Source organism: Papio anubis, chromosome 18, assembly GCF_008728515.1.
Source record: "Papio anubis isolate 15944 chromosome 18, Panubis1.0, whole genome shotgun sequence".
NCBI classification, from domain to species: domain Eukaryota; kingdom Metazoa; phylum Chordata; class Mammalia; order Primates; family Cercopithecidae; genus Papio; species Papio anubis.
Genome location: NC_044993.1, coordinates 7,143,031 through 7,163,841, shown reverse-complemented (window position 1 = coordinate 7,163,841; position 20,811 = coordinate 7,143,031). Strand labels below are relative to the sequence as shown.

Here is a 20,811-nt window from a genome sequence, read left to right as displayed (position 1 = left end):
TTACTCGAACCCAGCCCTGCCTCCCCCGTTGTCCCTCCTCCAACTACCTTCATTCTGGCCCTCAGCACCCCCAACTTGGATAACGGCTTTGCTGGCCAATGAATAAATACAGTGGCCAGATGGAGTCTGTAGCCATCACCATGTGCACCTCTCTGCTAGAGCTTTTTTGCCCTTGGAGCAAAGTCTGTAGCTGATGTTTGACAAGCCAAGGAGACTCTAGTGTAGTCCCCCAGCCTACTGTAGAAGCTCTTCACGTTATCATATTATATACTGCGTAATTTTTGAAGATGATCCCTCCTCTTCCAAATTCTAGTGTAGGAGAGGTACACTATTTTTCCATAAGAAAAATCAGACTTACTTTGAAAGAGCAGTAGGATTAGCAGACACTTTGAAATATTACATTAATCCAGCTTGGGGTGAAAATATCCAAAGGACTGACTCATGAAATTTCAGGTAATTGAACTTCTGGACTCAAACAGACATGAGAAGAAAAAGTTATGTTCCTTCAAACTATTTCAGCTCAGATGATTTTTTTCTTTTTAGTTCAAAACCTGCCAAAGGTTTGCTTGATGAGAAGAAGAGACCACCTTCCCCACTCTGAAAGTTAATGCTGTAATGATAATAGGAGGGCTTATGACTGAATCTGCATTCAGATACACTGATTTTGTTTGCTTTTAGTGGCAAGCAGGCTTAGGAGGTTAGAGAAGAGGGGTGATGTTTTGATACTGTGGTGAAGCTGAGGGGGGCGATGTCCTTAGTCTGAGGAGACCAACATGAAGCCACTTTTATCGCCCTAAAATGTTTGTGTCTTCAAACAAGTGGGCTAAAGAGAGAGGGCCTGATGCTTTGAAAAGAAAAAAAAAATAACTTGGTCAGGCACGGTGGCTCACACCTGTAATCCCAGCACTTTGGGAGGCTGAGGTGGGCAGATCATTTGAGGTCAGGAGTTCGACACCAGCCTGACCAACATGGTGAAACCTCGTCTCTACTAAAAACATGAAAGAAATAGCCAGGTGTGATGGCATGTGCCTGTAACCCCAGCTACTTGGGAGGCCGAGGCAGGAGAATTGCTTAAACTCGGGAGGCGGAGGTTGCAGTGAGCTGAGACCACCCCACTGCACTGCAGCCTGGGTGACAGAGTGAGACTCCATCTCAAAAAAAAAAAGAAAAGAAAAGAATGAAACTTGAATAATAGAGCAGGCTGAGTCAGGTTCTCAAGATCTAGAAGACAGTAAATATGGAAGCTGCTTTAAGGAGATATTGGAGACATTTTAATGGTGGTAGCAGTTTCATTGTAACACAAATGACTTCTTTGCAACCATTCAAGGAAGACTCTTTTCCTGTGAGTGTTAGTAGATGAAGAGTGGAAAATCAGGTGCTTGGCAAGGTCAGAAAGTTAGTGTCAATGAGTGAGGAGGCTTGGGTATAAGAAAAGTCTATATGAAGACACAATTACAAACCAAAAATCACTTTTAGTTGACTGTAAGGCAAAGAGCAGTGCAACTGTGATGACAGAAGGCAAATGGTACTTGCTGGGGACACATGGGATGCATGGCCTATGGGCATCTAGAAATGAGGCCTGTCCATCAGGAGGTCATTCTCATCATCCATGCAGTGTTGCCCTGTTTGACTCCAAGCTCAGTGTTGTCCCAAATCCAGACGCTCGGTGAAAATCCTTGATATTTGAATGGCAGCCTCTACAAGCTAAAGGCGGTCTAGCAGATATAGTGGCCATATGGGACCTACCGGCCATGATTTTTTGCAGCCTCTCTGTTAGTGCATGCTTGCCCTGGGAACACAGCCTGTGGCTGGTGTTTAACATGGGAGATACTAGTGTGGCTGACATGTCTGTGTTCTGAACAGTAGTATGGCACTATAGACAAACTTTCAAGGTCAAATTGATTATCCTCTAGCTTAGCAAAACAGCAGCTCCCTAATTATGTCAGGAGGCAGGATTATCTCTGATCATTTGAGCTAGGACTCCGGATAAAACATCAAAAGCAATATTTAAATAACACACAGCCATGATTAAGGATTCATTGCATTTTCTCTTACTATAAAACCAAAATTGTGGTGGCCCATTTTGCTCCATTACTGGAAGGGTTTTCCAGGCTATTTTAACTCATACATAGTGTAACCCTCTCCCTTGTTACAAAATGTCACTCTGGGAAAGAGCAAAGCTGTATTTTGTGGCACAGTGGTACGATGGTTTATGTTCACGAAGGTGCTACAAAAATCCAGAAAAGTCTTAATCCAAATGATCTAGAAATAGGAACTGGAATACCTAGTTCTGTGCTGGAGCTGCTTAACCCACGAAAGACAGCTGTACACAGCTTTTCACAACTCCGTATTCAGTGATGTCACGTTAGTAGCTTGAAATTAGCCAGGATGGGAACATTTATGCCCTGGACATTGTCAAAAGTCACAAATCAAGGCATCTCTTTCTTGGAGAGCTGGCCATTAAACACTCACTAGGATGCCCTTGGGTACCCCTCACTGCTAGAAGAATTCCCTCCCTCCCTGTATTTCTCCCTTGAAATCTGAGCCTGCCTTGCATTCTACTTAGACATTATATATATGTACACACACACACATATATACACATATAGGTACACACACACATATATACACATATATGTACATACACACACACGCACATACATATATATACACACACACATATATATATGTTTTTTTTTTTTGAGATGGAGTTTTGCTCTTGTTGCCCAGGTTGGAGTGCAGTGGCATGATTTCAACTCACTGCAACCTCCACCTCCCGGGTTCAAGCAATTGTCCTGCCTCAGCCTCCTGAGTAGCTAGGATTACAGGTGCGCACCACTATGCCCAGCTAATTTTTTGTATTTTTAGTAGAGATGGGGTTTCATCATGTTGGCCAGGGTACAGTGGGGTGGTCTCAGCTCACTGCAGCCTATGCCTTCCAAGTGTAAGCGATTTTCCTGACCTCAGGTGATCCACTTGCCTTGGCCTCCTAAAGTGCAGGAATTACAGGCGTGAGCCACTGCACCCGGCCTAGACATTATATTATTATCTTGCATGCTACTCTAGAAATATAAAGCAGAAGAAAACGTGCATATTAAATTACTTTTTAATTCCTATCTTCTCAAAAATTCTTGCCTTTTAACAAGTTGTTATCAAGACAACAAGGAATTTTGTAATCATCAGGGTAGTTCAGTCTTGAGAGATCTGAGTCCTTCTGAGTAGTAACCAGTAGCTGCACCAAAGAGACAGTTCAAGGACTACAAATGGTGGTAGTTCTTGAATTTCAAGTCCTTGGGAGTTCAAGGCCTACCCTCATTTGTAGTTTTTCACACTGCACCACTCTTTATTTGTTTAAAATATAAGAGTATACAGGCAAAATCAGCTAAATGGGAGTTGTCTAGAACAGTGCTTTCTCCAGTGACCTTACTCACCCCTCCATGAGGACTCAGTTGATTCTGATCTCTATTTTGCTGTTTCTATGAGATCAGAAGTCCCCAACCTTTTTGGCACTAAGGACTGGTTTCATGGAAGACAATTTTCCCATGTACCAGGGACATGGGGGAGGGGAGGATTTGGGGATGAGTCAAGCACATTACGTTTATTGTATACTTTATTTCTATTATTATTACTTTATCATATATAATGAAATAGTTACACAACTCACCATAGTGTAGAATCAGTGGGAGCCCTGAGCTTGTCTTCCTGTAACTAGATGGTCCCATCTGGGGTGATGGGAGACAGGGACAGATCATCAGGCATTGGATTCTCTGAAGGATCCCTCACATCTGCAGTTCACGATACAGTTCGTGCTCCTGTAAGACTCTAATGTTACTGCTGGTCTAACAAGAGGTGGAGCTCTGGTGGTAACGCAAGGGCTGGGGAGCAGCTATAAATACAGATGAAGCTTCACTCGTGGGCCCGCCACTCACCTCTTGCTGGGCGGCCAGGTTCCTGACAGGCTGCAGACATACCCCTCCGTGGCCTGGGGGTTGAGCATCCTTGTATTAGATTACCAACTCCATCCTTAATTTTTTGTTTTTTGAGATGGAGTCTTGCTCTTTCACCCAGGCTGGAGTGCAGTGGCACAGTCTTGGCTCACTGCAACCTCTGCCTCCCTAGTTCAAGCGATTCTCCTGCCTCAGCCTCCCACGTAGCTGGACTTGCAGACACCAGCCACCGCACCCAGCTAATTTTTGTATTTTTAGTAGGGATGAGGTTTCACCATCTTGGCCTGGCTGGCCTCGAACTCCTAACCTCATGATCCATCCGCCTCGGCCTCCCAAAGTGCTGGGATTACAGGCGTGAGCCACCACGCCCGGCCCATCCTTACACTTTTTAAATTGTGTTTTTAAAGAAGGTATTAGCATGTCAGTCTTTCCTGTGATGTTCTGTGTTTCCTGAAGATAGGCACCTTGCCTTTTTGTGTATAATGCCAATTTATGTATATTGTCTTGGCACTGACGCACAGTAGGCACTCAGTAGATGCTGCTTGCATCAATGAATGAGTCCTTCAGAATACGACCAATTGGCATCCAATGAGCAACTGTTCAAATTCCTTTTAATTCAGAATGGTCAAATGTTTGTATGAGCATTTGGGGGAATATCGTAACTGTCTATTAGGCAGTTAGATTTTAAAGAAAAGACGTGTATTCATATACTCCGACCCAGGGGAAGATATGTGGCATTCTGCTTAACACAATCAGTTCCTTGCTTTCCACACCAGTTTGTGCTTGATTTGTTTCTTTCCTTCTAGAACTTTTCAGAGTGAGAACCTTTAGCAGAAAAACAAAACAAAACAAAAACAAAACAAAAAAACAGCTTAACAAGATAGACATTTTAGTTCAATAGAAGAACTTTTCTGGTGTGAAAAAGTAAATTACAAAAAGGACTTTGCTTCTGAAAGATAATTAATAAAAACCTTCCCATGTGATGAGAAATCTGACGTCTTGTCTAATGTCTGGCAGAGAAGAACGTGTTGAGAGCTGCACAGTTGGAATAAAATGTTCCACTTCACAGCAAGGCCGAGTAGGATCTGATAATTATTTCTAGGCAAGAAAAGTTCATAGTCTAATTGTGAAATTGACACAACACCAGGCCTGGCTATGTGACTATTCACCGTCAGTGAGGTCTTCATTTAGGCTTTCCTGATTTCACAGGTAAATATTGCCAGGAATGTGGGTGATCATGGAATGACTCCCTCGTGGATATTTTGAACTACAGCTGTATTTACAGAACTTTCCCTTCCCTCTTAGAAGCTTCTCATGGGCTGTGGTAGGCTGAGTAATGGTTCCCTAATAAGTCCACATCCTAATTTTCAGAATGTGTGAAGGTTACCTATATGATCCAGATGAGCATGATGTAATCACAAGCTTATAGAAGGGAAGTAGGAGGAACCAGTGTTAGAAAACAGAAGACAATGTGATGAAGGAAGAGAGCCAGAGAGAAACAGATGAGAAGAGGCCATCCCGCTGGCTTGAAAGAAGGAGGCTGTGAACTAAAGGATGTAGATGACCTAGCTGGAGAAAACAGATTCTCCTGAAGGAGTTCAGCCCTGTGGCTTCAGACTTTGGAACTATAAGGTAATAAAGTATTTTTTTTTGAGATGGAGTCTTGCTCTGTTGCCCAGGCTGTAGTGCAGTGGTGCAATTTTGGCTCACTGCAAGCTCCACCTCCTGGGTTCACGCTATTAGTCTGCCTCAGCCTCCTGAGTAGCTGGGACTACAGGCACCCGCCACCACACCCTGCTAATTTTTTTTTTTCTTTTTTTTTTTTTAGTAGTGACAGGGTTTCACCGTGTTAGCCAGGCTGGTCTCGATCTCCTGACCTCGTGATCCGCCCACCTCAGCCTCCCAAAGTGCTGGGATTACAGGCATGAGCCACTGCACCCAGCCAATAAAGTATTTTTAAGCCCCTCAGATTGTAGTACTTTGCAGCAATATGAAATTGTACATGCAGCAATATGAAATTGATACATGGGGGCATGTTTTCCTGAAATCAGAGCCTAAGATGAGAATCAGGTGTAGGTAGTTTTCTTATGGAGGTGATCCAGGAAGCACAGGTAAGGAAGGATGAGAAGGCAGGAAAGGAGAGGGAACCAATGTATTAAGGAATCCTTGAGGTCACTGCTGTAGACAGCCAGGGGCCAGTCCACAGGGACCTCGAGAGGCACAGGGAATGACTCTCAGATGTGTCTGTCTGCAAGAAGGCAGGTGGGAGCATTCAGCCAGCTGTCATTTCCAATGCACTGAGGGCTGTCCGCAGGAGCATTAACTCCCCCTCCTTTCCCATCTCTGCTTTTCCTCACATTAGCCAAGCTCCTGCAGTGTAGGAGAAAGCACCAAAGCAGAATGCAGAGACTGAGGGCACTGTAAGGGGCAAGTCTGACTTCTTTGGAAACTCATTGCAGCAGCGACTGAGATCAGAGGTTGGCAGAGGTACTGGCCACAGCCACCAGCGGCATCCTCTATTGGGCTGAAGCCTCAAATTCCAGACCTATTCATTTACTAAGTGTCCCATCTGTTGTCTCTGTGGATTCATTGTTTTTTGGTGTAGACCAGACAAGTTTTCCAGTGCCTGGCACATGGTAAGCATTCACCATTTTCTCAGTTGAACTCCCTGGGGCTACTAAGGCCCACCCAAGAGTACCTCATATAGGGGCTCCTTTGTTTGACTTAAGGGGAGTTTGTATTATTTGGCATTTGACATCACTAATTTAATTACAAAAAATTCATAAGTAGATGCAAATACCACCAACCCTGAGCAGGCACATCCTGTGGTTTCTCCTAAGGGCCAGCCAGCAAGCCAGGCATTCCCAGTGCACTAACTTAAATTCTTACAAAACTATTTTTCCTTTTGAGTTTTCCAAGTGAGCCCAGTGGCTTAATCCTGGAATCTTAATAGTAAAGAGTTAATTCCATTTAGACAAAAATTGTGATTTCATTGAGTGAATTGTTCTTGGCTCTGTTTTATCCAAACTGAAAGAGGGCATGCATCGCCCTATTTTGAGACAAAACACCTTCAAATAATCTGGAAAACAAACCAGAATTTATTTCTGCCAAATGGCTCACTGTTTCTTGAACTGGCATGCTATGGTGTTTGTATTGATCAAACTTCTGCATGGAAGCTTCGTTCTTAGAGGTTGTCACGTGAAAAGTTTCAATCATCTTTCTAATATGTCCTTTGTCTGTGACATGGTCCCAGTCCTTGTTTTCATCCAAAGCGCTTCTTGTTCCTTATTCTTTATTTCCACAATACTTTATACATACCTTCTATATTAATAGAACTATAATATTAATGTATACTTATATAATAAATATATATCAGATATCAATATAAATAACTAGCATATAACACCTACTGTGAACCAGTTTCCACCCTGAAACATTTGATTTGTGTTGACTCATTGACTCCTACGACCAATGGGAGTAGACACAATTATTAGTTGTGTTTTGCAAATGAGGAAACTAAGGCAAAGAGAAGTTAAGCAACTTGTTCAGGGTCACGTAGAAACTAACTGGAAAAATTGAGATTTGGACCCAGTTAGTCTAGCCTGGGAATCTTTACTCTGAACTACTTTCTAACTGGTTCCCAATGTATAGAAACATAGGTTGTAGTGTATTATATGTCCATGTGTCTGTCTTTCCTTCTAGATAGTAAGTTTTTTTAGGGTTTTATTCATTTTTCCATCTCTAGTATCTAGGCCAGAGCTGGCAGATAATAGAAAAGTTAAATTTTCACTAAGAGAATCAATTTTAAAATGAACCCTATGATGCTGTCATAATGGCAGATCAAAATGTCCCATAACTTGAAAGAGGCAATTACTAAAACAACAGCAAAAAATAAAATAACAAAATAAAATAAAAAGCAAACGGTAATGCTTATTTATGCTGAGGAGAGGAGCACTTCGGACAGTCATTGCCACATCCTGACTCTGACAGCCTTGTCAAAGCATTCCAAAGCCATGACCTTCTCTTATTCTCCCTTCCTTCTCCACCTCTCCTTCATATTCCCTCTGCTATTCCTTTCTTTGTAACTCCTCTATTTTGCCTTCTTCATTGGTTTTCCCAAATTATATTTACATGTTAAAATACCAAGTAAAGGGAACCTATATTTTCTGAGAGCCTCTTGTGGGGACAGGCTACAGTAGACTGCATCAGTTCCCAATGGCTGCTGTAAAAAATGATCACAAATATAGCAACTTAAAAGAAGCATAGTATTGTGCAGTTTTGAATGTCAGAAGTTCCAAATGGGCTTCACTGGACTAAAATCGAGGTGTTGGCAGTGATGCATTCCTTTCTGGAGTCTCTTGGGGAGAATTCTGTTTCTGCCATCTCCAGTTTCTAGAGGCCGCCCACATTCCTTGGCTCCTGGCCCCTTCCTCCATCTTTAAAGTCAGCAATGTGAGGTTGAGTTCATCTCATACTACATCACTCTGCCCTCGCCTTCATCATCACATTTCTTTCTCTTATCCTTTCTTCCATTTTCAAAGATACTTGTGATTACATTGGGTTTATGTAATTACATAATCCAGGAGGAGCATGCTGTTTTAATGTTAGCTGATTGCCAACCTTAATTACCCTTTGTCATGTAATCTAACACACTCACAGGTCCTGGAGAGTGAGAATTGAGAATATCTTTAGGGGACTATTGTCTATTCCATTTGCATTATCTCATTAAAGCCTCCCAGTGACTGTTTCTCTTGCAAAGAGCATGTGAAGGCCATTCACTCTGAATTAATTTGCCAAAAGCCAGAGAAATGACCACACAGCCAGAGTTTGGACTTAGGTTAGTTTTGGCTTTTTGCGCCATGCTTTCCCTTGTTTTCTTGTTTTATTGTGCTTCACTTTTTTTTTTTTTTTTTTTTGTACTTCATAGATATTGTATGTTTTACAAATTGAAGATTTGTGGTGTTGAAGTCAAAAATGTAGAGATGAATCTCTAAATTTAGCATTTCATTTGGGAAGAAAGATTTGCAATTTGGGGCATTTATGCAGATTAGACAGTCTTTGGTATGTTCAAAGAACAAAGAGAAAGCTGGAGGTTTTGTAACAATGAGAAATGTTAGGTATTGCTCTTTGAGAAAGTTCATTGACACTAGTAAGGCTCTGGGAAGCTGGCAAGCTTCAGCTGGTGCATAACATCAGTGAGAAAATTAGTCCTGGAGTTGCAGCTAGTTATCTTGAAGCTATTGATAAAACTGGGTTCAGGTTACAGCAGTCAGGCTTGCAGAGAATTACATTGTTGGAGCAATGCTTCGTGTCCCTTGTTTTTTTTTTCTCTGGCTTCTTGGCTTAGTTTTAGTTGGGTATAACAAGAATAACCCAATTTATAGGATCAACTTTCGCCTTGACAATTCTACACTTAGCAAGTTTATCAGTGCCGTTTTTCCAACAGAAAAATGTGATCACTTTGTGTATCTGTCTCATGTTTTGGTAATTCTCCTAGTTTCTTTACTGTTTTTAAAATTATTACTTTGTCTGTTTTGGTGATCTCTGGTTAGCGACCTTTGATGTTACTATGGTGATTTTTTTTGGTGAGTGGGGGGGGACATGAACTGTGCCCATATAAGATGCCAAACTTAATTGATAAGTGTGTGTCCTGACTGTTTCACCAACTGATCCTTTACCCATCTGTCTCCTTCTCCTCCAACCTTCCTACTCCCTGAAACACAGCAACATTGAAGTTAGGCCAATGAATAAGCCTATAATAAAGCACTTTCTTTACCTCTAAGTGTTCAAGAAGAAAGGAGGAGTTGCACGTCTCTTTCTTTAAATCAAACCTAGAAATGATTAAGCTAGGTGAGGAAGGCACGTCAAAAGCTGAGATAGGCTGAAAGCTAGGTTTCTTGTGCCAAACAGTAAAGTTGTGAATGCAAAGGAAAAGTTCCTGAAGGAAATTAAAAGTGCTATTCCATTGAACACATGAATGATAAGAAAGTAAGACAGCCTTATTGCTAACATGGAGAAAGTTTTAGTGGTCTGAATAGATGATCAAACCAGCCACAACATTCCCTTAAACCAAAGCCTAATCCTGAGCAAGGCCTTAACTCATTTCAGTTCTCCGAAGGTTGAGAGGTGAGGAAGCTGCAGGAGAAAAGTTGGAAGCTAGAGGTTAGTGTGTGACGTTTAAGGAAAGAAACTATCTCTATAACATAAAAGGGTGAGGTGAAAGCCGGGTACAGTGGCTCACGCCTGTGATTCCAGCACTTTGGGAGGCCGAAGCAGGTGGATCATGAGGTCAGGAGAGCAACACCATCCTGGCCAACGTGGTGAAGCCCCGTTTCTACTAAAACTACAAACATTAGCTGGGTGTGGTGGCGCATACCTGTAATACCAGCTACGTGGGAGGCTGAGGCAGAAGAATTGCTTGAACCAGGGAGTAGGAGGTTTCAGTGAGCTGAGATTATGCCACTGCACTCCAGCCTGGTGACAGAGTGAGACTGTCTCAAATAAATAAATAAGCAAAATAAAAAGTGTGAGGTGAAGCAGGAAGTGCTGATATAGAAACTGCAGCAAGTCACCCAGAAGATCTAGCTAAGATCATTGATGAAGGTGGATACATTAAATAATAAATTTTTTATGTGGTTGAAACATTCTTATACTGGACGAAGATTCCAACTAGGACTTTCGTAGCTAGAAAGAAGAAGTAAAGGACAAGCAAACTCTTTTATTTGGGACTAATGCAACTGGTGACTTTAAGTTGAAGCCAATGCTTAGTCACCATTGCAAACATCTTAGGGCCCTTAAGAATTAAGCTGAATCTACTCTGCCTGTGTTCTGCAAAAGGAACAACAAAGCGTGGATGACAGTACATCTCTTTACAACATGATTTATTCGATATTTTAAGCCCACTGTTGAGAACTACTGCTCAGAAAACTATATTCCCTTCAAAATCTTACTGTTCATTGACAATGTACCTGGTCATCCAAAAGTTTTAATGGAGATATATAAGGAGATAAATGTTGTTTTCACACTTGTTAGTATAATTTCCATTTTGTAGCCCATGAATCAAGAAAAATACTGACTTTCAAGTCTTATTATTAAAGAAATAAATTTTGTAAGGCTACAACTTCTCAAGGTAGTGTTTCCTCTGATGGATCAGGACAAAATGAGTTGAAAACTTGCTGAAAAGTATTCACCATTCTAGATACCACTAAGAACATTTGTGATTCCTGGGGGGAGGTTAAAATGTCAAAAATAACAGGAGTTTAGAAGAAGTTGATTTCAGTCCTCATGGATGACTTTGAGAAGTCCAAGACTTCAGTGGAGGAAGGAAGTACAGATGTGGTCAAAATAGCAAGAGAACTAGAATTAGAAGTAGAGCTTGAATATGTGTTTGAATTGCTGCAAGCTCATGATAAAATGTGAATGGATGAGGAGTTGCTTCTTATGGATAAGCAAAGAAAGTGGTTTCTTGAGATGGAACCTAATCCTCGTGAAGATGCTGTGAAGATTGTTGCAGAGACAATAAAGGATTTAGAATCATAACTAAACTTAGTTGATAAAGCAGTGAGAGGACTGCTTTCAATTTTGAAAAAAGTTCTCCTGCGGGTTAGATGCTACCAGATAGCATCACATGCTATAGGGGAATCATTCATGAAAGGAAGAGTTGATAGATTGGCAAACCCCATTGTTTTCTTATTTTAAGAAATTGCCATAGCCTCCCCAACCTTCACAACCGCCACCCTGATCAGTCAGCAGCCATCAAAATGGAGGAAGACCCTCACCAGAAAAAAGACAACCACTTGTTGAAGGCTCAGAGGATCATTATCATTATCACTTTTTAGTAACAAAGTATTTTTAAATTAAGGTATATACTTTGTTTTTAGAAATAATGCTATTACATACTTAACAGACTACATTATAATGTAAACATAACTTTTATATGCACTGGGAAGGCAAAAAGTTCACATGACTCACTTTATTGTAATATTCGTTTTATTAGTATGGTCTGGAACCGAACGTGCAGTATCTCCGAGGGATGCCGTACATGCAGCTTCCTTATTTATAGTTTGAGGAGAGTATGTTGGATAGCACCTTTTAGAAATAAAGTCTAGGATGTTAGTTTCAAGTTTCATATGAAAGCAACAATAGGGCCGGGCTCCGTGACTCATGCCTGTAATCCCAGCACTTTGGGAGGCCAAGGGGGGGGACGTGGATCACGAGGTCAGGAGTTCGAGACCAGCCTGGCCAACATGGTGAAACCCCATCTCTACTAAAAATACAAAAAAATTAGCCGGGGGTAGTGGTGGATGCCTTTAATCCCAGCTATTTTGGAGGCTAAGGCAGGAGAATTGCTTGAACCCGGGAGGCGGAGGTTGCAGTGAGCTGAGATCACACCACTGCATTCCAGCCTGGGCAACAGAGTGAGACTCCATCTCAAAAAAAAAAAAAAAAAAAAAAAGAAAGAAAGAAAAGAAAGCAACAATAGGACGGACCAAACTAAAAGCAGTCTCCCCTTTTACGTCCCCAAGAACTACAAAATCACTAGGAAGTGTCTGTGACCTTAATGACCAACAAGGTGTCTGGTGTTCTGTGTTCCTGGGGCTGTAAAACACCAGGAATATTTTAAGGAGGTCAGACTCAGCAGGAGCGTGGATGACATGAGTTTATACACACAGTGAGTACATGCACATGTGTGTACGTGTGTGTGTATGTGTGTGTATGTGTGTGCATGCACGTGTCCTGCAATGCCACATTGCTCCATGCTGTAGGCAGTGTGCCTTTATAAAACCTTCCTGGACTCTGAGCTTGTGCTCCCTGGAAGGATAAAGAATCAGTCAAAATACATTGCTGTGATATTTTTACATCCTGCAAGGATCCTTTCTTCCCCACAAATCTAAGACCCTCCAAACTGATCTCAGTACACTGACTTTAACAAGAGTAAACCAGAGGTGTTTTGTGGCAGGGATAAAGTACTATCCACCCACACTAATGACGAAAAAGCAAAGAGTTGGAGATAGGAAAACAACAAGGATCTCAGAGACACTAGGGTGTTGGTTTGGAAAATACCTTTTTGGAGCTGGTTTAAGAGGGGATGGAACCTGAGAGTATTCCCAACCTGGTAAGATAATTATTTGGGGCAGGAAGTTTCTCTCTTTATTTGTGGCTGCTTTGGAGATAGTTGTGTCATGTTTTTCTTCAATCTTGATGCTTCTCACTGGTCTCTGGGACATATCTGTGATGTCAGTGGTATCAAAGACTTTGCCGCCCTTGTTCCATGGATGTTTAGTGTACAGTCAGCTGCTGTAACAAACAATGCCAAATCTCAGTGACTTTGTACACTGTTGCGTGGATGTGTCTTGTGGGGCAGTTCTGAGTAACTGTCTTCTGTGCAGTGACTGATTCTGGGCTCTTTCTACTGGATGACTCTGCCACCTTGGGAGTCCTTACTTCCTATTTTCATGGCTAGGAGAAGAGAAGATATCATGCAGGACATTCAAGGGCCATGTCTAGAAGACGTGAGAATCCTTTCACCCTTATTCTGTTGGCCAGTGCTTAGTCCCATGGCTAAAATTGTAATGGAGCAGCTGCGCCAGGTCCTATTGTGACAAGTAGCCAGAGACTAATCTCAATGACAGTTCTTATAGCTCAAAGAGGTATTTGCAAAATCTAAAGCAGAGGTTGCCAGCTCAAATGCCTAGACGTCCAGGCAAGTGTTTAACTGAATTGAGTGAGCAGGAGTAGAACAGTGAGTGGTGCTGAGAAGGAAAGCTTGGAGAGGGGCACTCTCCATAACATGACAATTTAACTTGATGACAGACTTCTCTGGCTAAACTAACCACATCTGCTGGCCACATCCATCCTGTACGCTGCCAGTTGGCAACCCACAGTATGGGAGAGAAAAAGAAAAAAATCCTTTCTCTGGAAGCAAACTCCAAAGTTGGCTATATTCTTGAATCAGTACCTGTCAGGATAAACAAAAACCCTTTCTACTTAAGAAAGAAAGTTCTGTACTGCAGCAAATAAACAGAAGCTAAAAAGAAAACCAGGTATAAAGAGTGTGATTTAAGAATTTGCTGTCTGTGCATAAATTTAGGGTGGTGGCTCTTGCATGGAAGAGAGATCTCTGAGCTCTACTTTAAAGGATGCTTGGTGACCTACAAAGGTAACACACTCAATAACATCAGGCACTGATGTTCTCATTGTGAAACTGATCCCGAGATGCAAATGCCCCCTGATCTTCTACTGTCTGATTTAGGTCCCTGCTATATCCCTTTGCGTAGTGTGAACAGTCTATTCACTGAACAGTTTTATAGTAACAACAAAAGTAATAATATGTTGGTAATATTGTCAATGTCTACCCTGGAGAATATCAGTGAATCATGAATATGGATTTAAATACAATACATACAAATAACAATAGCAAGCATTTATTGAGCAAGTACTATGTACCAGGTACTACTTAAGGCTCTTTACAATAATTAACTCACTTAATCCTCATAACTTGTAAGATACCATTACTTCTGCTTTTCAGCTTAGAAAACTGGGACACAGAAGGCTACTTGCCCAAGGATAGCCCACTGGGAAATAAGATTCACACTGAACCAATGTGGCTTAGACCTGTGCTTATAGTCTGTCTGAAAAATGAATCTTTGTAGCAGACTGATGGTAATTTTTAGATAATAGAAATCTTTTGTAAATCACAGAATTTGATTATTACTGTGCTTTCAAAGGTGTCTTAGTTACCTCTCATTTATTAGGTACTCACTGATGCATAAATGGACAAAAATGTCATAGAGGAAGACTATGATTGCCATGGTATTAAAGATAAATTTGGAATGACGCTCAGAGCATATATTCTAGAAAACTTTTAGAGGATTTGGGGAAAACTATGTCCAGGTAGTATCTTTACACATGTGACATATGATAATATTGGAGAAAGGGCTTGCCTGGTTTGGGAGTAATGTCCAAATACTAATTCTTACAACAATGAGGGGTACTGCTTTACTGCTTTACATCACATTACCATACTTAGTGTGAATGAAATTGAAGAGTGGATATCGGTGGAAAGTTCAAGCATAGATACTGTTTTGAATTGTCTTAAGAAATCAAAGGGCAATAGCAGTAACTAGAACATTCTACAACTATTGACTGGTAAGATATTTAGCTTTTGGGGAAGTCCTAAATTAGCCTGGAATCATTTTTAAATGCAGTTTTGTAATTTCAGTGATGCGTTACATGAAACTCAAAGAGCCACAAAATAATTCACGTGTAAGCAAAGAGTGTGTTGGTTTAAAAGATGAGCCTGCATTCTTCTCCCTTTACCCAGATAATTCTCAATCATCTTTGAGATCCCAGCGGAAATGTCTCTTTTGTGGTTTTGCTTTCCTTGATACCCTAGATGAGGTTAGACTTACCAATACCCCAACTTCTACATGCTCCTAAAGAGATCTATATTTTCCTTTCAAGTTAAATTTTAATCTTGGTGAATCACTTAAATTATGATTTGTTCATACCTCTTTTCTTTTTGAGACCATAATTATATTTAACAATTATTGACTTCTCATCCTATGTAGCTCTTTTCTCATTGCTTTGGACAATGTGTGGCAAAGTCCTCACTGAATCCCAGGAGTCTAATAGGTATTTGTGAATGAATAATGCATGAGGAGTGAGTAAATGAATGAATTATTTGACTAATTCTCACCTCACTAAGTCACCCCTGGCCCAGCAGTGTACTGTGTACCTTTATGTTACAAATCATTTAACTTTAATTTTGCCTGGTAGGTGAAGTGTCCCAAGAATTTGTAAAGATAAAACTGTGCTTTTGGGGGTTCTCCTACTGCTCCCCCATTCGCTAAGAGTCAGCAGCTGGAAAAGGGTTCATTTTTGTTTTTCTTTGTAGCTCTAGAGGAATCCTGAATGAGCCCTGCCAAATAATCTCAGAGACTGAGCCACAGATAGACAAAGATGGAGAATACACAGCTCACCCGCAGAGTACTGTTTCTCATCGCTAACTGTGCTTTCTCTCAGTCCTGGCTTTTTATGCTCAGGATTCTGGGAGAAATTTCACCTTCCTTACTTCCTAAGGGATATCCAGTTTCCTGGTCTGGGAGCTGAGAGCAGAATTAGTCAATTAGAAGGTTAACACATAATTGTAGGCACTGGGTGTTTGGAGATGACCCTTGACCATTTGCTAGTTAACTGAATTAATATTGGCCAGTTATAGATTTTCTGCTTGCAAAATTGCCGGCAGATTTTTCTGACTCCTGGGTCTGCATTCTGTGTATGTGCCACTTGGGATGCCAGCATGATGATTGCTTTCAGAGTGATCTAACCAGAGCCTGCTCTCAAGACAAGGGAATCCATGACTCACAAGCGGAACCGCACAGATGCTGGACCACAGCATTCTTTTCCCTTTGATTTGAGGAAGATGATGCTGGTCAGGGTGATAACTCCCGATTTCCATTTCTCTGATGGTGTTCAGGTCAGCCACACGGTGAACCTCTTGAGATTGATTCTTGCTCCCCTCTTTGGGGTTCAGTGCCTTTCAGAGGGCTGATATTTAGAGAGAAGCCCTGGTTCCACAGCTTCCAACCTTTTGACACTGCTTTGAGTTCTCTGGTGGGGATGATAATGAATTTTCTTCAACTGTCTGTGTGCAGTGGTTAGGATTTTGCGGTCTGATATTGAAGTTTTGTTTTCTAAGAAACAGACACATAGTAGAGGATTTGAGTGCAAGTAATTTGAGTGATGGCAGAAATTGGTTTAAGAAAAATACTAGTTGGGTGCAGTGGCTCATGCCTGTAATCTTGACACTTTAGGAGGCCGAGGTAGGTGGATCACTTGAGCTCAGAAGTTCAAGAACAGCCACATAGTGAAACCTCCTCACTACAAAAAAATGGAAAAATTAGCTGGGCATGGTGACTAGTGCCTGTAGTCTCAGCTACTTGGGAGGCTGAGGTGGGAGGGTCGCTTGAGCCCAGGGTGTTGAGGCTGCAGTGAGCCATGATTGAACTCCAGCCTGGGCAACATGGCAAGACTTGGTCTCAAAAAAAAAAAAAAAAAGTTTTAAAAGTTAAAAAAAAAAAAAATAGAAAAAGTACGAATAGGGAATGAGGAAATATGTCAAGGAAGAGAAGGCAGGTAATGAATGTGAGTTATCAAATCAGATACTCTGGTGGACATTGGTGCTCAGCCCCAGGTGGAAACTGGGAGACAAAAATGCGTATCTCCAAGTGGTCTCACCAGAGGGGTAAGGGAGTTGGGGTATTTACATACCATTTCCCATCAGTTATTGATTAAGGGCCACTCCCAGGATGTTAATTTTCAAACACTCTTTTCTGGCACTATGTTCAGATAAAATACCCTTCCACAAGCTTTAGAGACATATCTCAGATGAAGAAAAAAAAAAGCAAAGTCTTGCACATTGACACAGAAGGTCTGAGGGGAATGGGTAGGGCTTTGACAGAGTGCCTTTCAGGACACTTGAGCCTAGAGTCAGATGCTGGCTGCACCCATTCTAACCGTATGATCTTAGGCAAGCTTATTAACCTTTCTAGAATTTTGGATTCATCTTCTATAAAATATACCTTATAACAATACACATTTCATAGGCCTGCTGTGGAGATTAAATTAGATGATGTATATGGTGAGTTTAACACAGTAATTACCAAATAATAAGGGCTCAAAAATGGTAGCTTTCATTTAAATGTTATGGAGCCTCTTCTCTGTCCCTGGATGTGTGGTAGGTGCTCAGTAGAACTGGTGGTTGGTTGTGGTGGGGAGGTAATCCCTGTTTTTATGGGGTTGTAGCCTTTGCATACTAAACCTTAAGACCATTTCTTATTTCACTAAGTTACACCTTGCCCAGGAGAGAGTCACTTACATTCCATACATTATGTTCCAAATCATGTAACCTAATTTTTTGACCGTTGGATGAAGTGTCTCAAGCATCTGCAAAGACAAAACTGTGCCTTTGAAAGCAATTGTAAATTTTAAGTTTTATAGTAGCCAAGTTTACAAAAGGAAAAAGAAACTGATGACATTAATTTTAATAACATATATTTAGCTTCATATGTAAAATATTGTCATTTCAATATGTGATTAATATAAAATTATTGACTATTTTACATTCTTTTCCTTATTTAGGCATCAAAATCCAATTTGTATCTTATACTTACAACATGTCAATTTCAGACCTATGACCTTTAAAATACTGAGTAGCCACCAGTGGCTCATGGTCATCAATATTGGGCCACAGTGAAGGCTTAACAGGCCCTGGATTCCTTTTAGAAGTAAATTCCAGCAGAATAGTTACATTTTCTCTTTCCTCCTCTTCATAGATGACAATGCTTCTTTGCTTGTATAAAAATGAAGTTGGTTTTAGCTTAGGCATCATGGAAAATTGACAGTTTCTGTAATAAAATTTCACACATGGAAACCATGGTGAGAATCTTAGCAGGTGTAAAAATCTGACGAAGTTATTTCTTTAACTGCAACTTAATGGAAACTGCAGCAGCTGTTCCATTTGCGTGTTCTCCAGATCTCAGTGCCAGAAAGAATTGTTGGCAGCCACTGGAAAAGTATCAACTTACCTCTTCATTTGGGAAATGAAATTGAAACCTCAGCTTATTTCTAAAAGTTGCAGATTTGGTGAAAGTTAGCAGGGCAAACACATAAGCCGCTATTAAAATATTGATGGCTTCGGTTTTCTCAGGTGCTGCTGCTAACATCTGCAGAAGATTTGGACTGCACTCCTGGATTTCAGCAGAAAGTGTTCCATATCAATCAGCCAGCTGAATTCATTGAGGACCAGTCAATTCTAAACTGTAAGCAATGTCACTCGAAGATGCTTTTAGACTCTGCTCTTATTTGAATTTGCTAATGTTTATGACTGTGTCTCAGGATGTGGTATTTCCTAAACTAAATGTTTTCTGATTATTTTTCATATGTCACTGCTTGACCCAAGATGGAAATTCTTGAATTAGGGGCTGGTCAACTTAGAGGTTAATAGAGTGATATGCATCTCTTTTTAGTATTTTATCATCAGTAGGTATTTGCAGACTTCTCTCAGAAAAGGGAGCTGTCAGCCTCCAATGAGAGTTCTACACTGTGCAAAGGAAATGAAATTCATTTCCCCTGGGCAGACCCCCAAGAGCAAAATCATTGCCTTCTTGCAGATTGCTGTTCTACCTGTAGTTTCTCATACATAGCATTAGATCAAAATAATGGCGAGAGTATGACATTGGCTTCCGGGAATTTTTAGACATAGGAATCAAAAACTCTTATTCTTAAGGCTAACAAGATGGTCTTTAGAAAGATTCAAAACCTCTACTGATTATTCTGTGGATTAAACTCAAATCCTCCCAAATTCGTATTGATTTATTTACAATATGCCTCCCTTATATCTGTGGTTATGATCTCTTTCTATTTTTTATGTCAATATTATATTGTTTTATCTTTAAGAAGTGTTAGGGTACATTGCTAAATGCATAACAAGTACAGTGTTAGTACAATGGAATTTAAAATTGATGGTAGACAAATAACCATTTAATTGTAGGCTCTTGAGTACCTTGCTTAACAGTTGGAAATGAAGAATATGGAAACAATTGATCTAAACTGATCAGATGCAGCCAGGCATGATGGCTCACGCCTGTCATCTCACCACTTTGGGAGGCCAAGGAGGATGGATGGCTTGAGGCCAGGAGTTCAAGACCAGTCTGGGCAACCTGGTGAAACCCCATCTCTACTAAAAATACAAAACTTAGCTGGGCATGGTGGCACACGCCTGTAGTCCCAGCTACTCAGGAGGCTGAGGCAGGAGAATCGCTTGAACCCAGGAGGTGGAGGCTGCAATGAGCCGAGATCACACCATTGCACTCCAACCTGGGTGACAGAGCGAGACTGTGTCTCAAAAAAATAAAATAAAATAAAATAAGCTGATCAGATGCTCCAAGGTCTTTGCAAGGAAGGTGGTTCCACATTGGCCCTTGTGGTCTCAGGTTTGCCTTTGACACTAGCGAAGTTCCTTCAGTCGTATGGTATGTGGCTAACAAGTTTAAAGGAAAGAAAAAACAAAGGCACACTGGACTGGATTATTCTGTGAGGCTGGGACACACTGGAGGAGTCGAAAGGAACACATTAATGAAGACGCGCTGTTGAGCATCAAGGGAGCTGTCCAAGGTGAAGCCTGTGCACCTCCTGATGAAATGACGCCAATGAAATCGTTTCAATAATTAGAGTCTGTAATGACAAGGTGCAGGGCTGGCACAATAAGTGAATTCCAATATGTGATTTCCTGCTAATTTGATCTCTGAGTATGACTCCTGGGTCTGGCCATCAGGAACCCTCATTTGTCTTTTCATTTTTGTGTTTATCAGAATCAATATATTTCAACAGAACTTGATTTGTGAGAACCATTTTTCTGGCTCTCCTCTCCTCTCTTCCTGTATCTTCCTTTTATTTTTTTTTCTAAGTGATTATCCCAAATGGCATCTACGTTAACATGCTTGGAAATGCGAAGCCACCCTGAGTATGGAAATTAATAGAGTTGGTATGCAAAGTAGACCTATAAATGTGATTGCTTCTGTAATCTTCAGGATACCAAACAGCTTTTAATTTGCTGCTGAGAAGCTGGAAACAATCATACTATGGGGGATCTTTTTAATTTAAAGTAGGCCATACTGTACATTCCAGTATCACAGTTGTGTGTGTGTGTGTGTGTGTGTGTGTATGTGTGTGTGTGCACGCATGCTTTAATCCCCTAAGTAATTAAGTGGGTTATGGTTGTTGGTTCTGGGTAAGCTAGTAAATGCTAAATGGGACTAGGTTGATTATGAATGATAACACGTTCAGAAAAAAGTCAGTGACA

At 40.9% G+C, this 20,811-nt stretch overlaps 1 protein-coding gene across 3 annotated transcripts in view; it reads left to right on the top strand.

Moving 5' to 3' along the window:
- CDH13 (cadherin 13) overlaps positions 1 to 20,811 on the top strand; it is a 1,254,348-nt gene that overhangs the window by 291,589 nt on the left and 941,948 nt on the right. For all 3 annotated transcript variants that reach the window (XM_017953611.2, XM_017953610.2, XM_017953612.3), the window contains one exon: positions 18,658 to 18,769. Coding sequence is in view for 2 of the 3 variants with exons in the window: in XM_017953610.2 (XP_017809099.1) it covers positions 18,658 to 18,769 (112 nt within the window). In the remaining variant the exon portion in view is untranslated. The remainder of the gene's footprint in view (positions 1 to 18,657; positions 18,770 to 20,811) is intronic.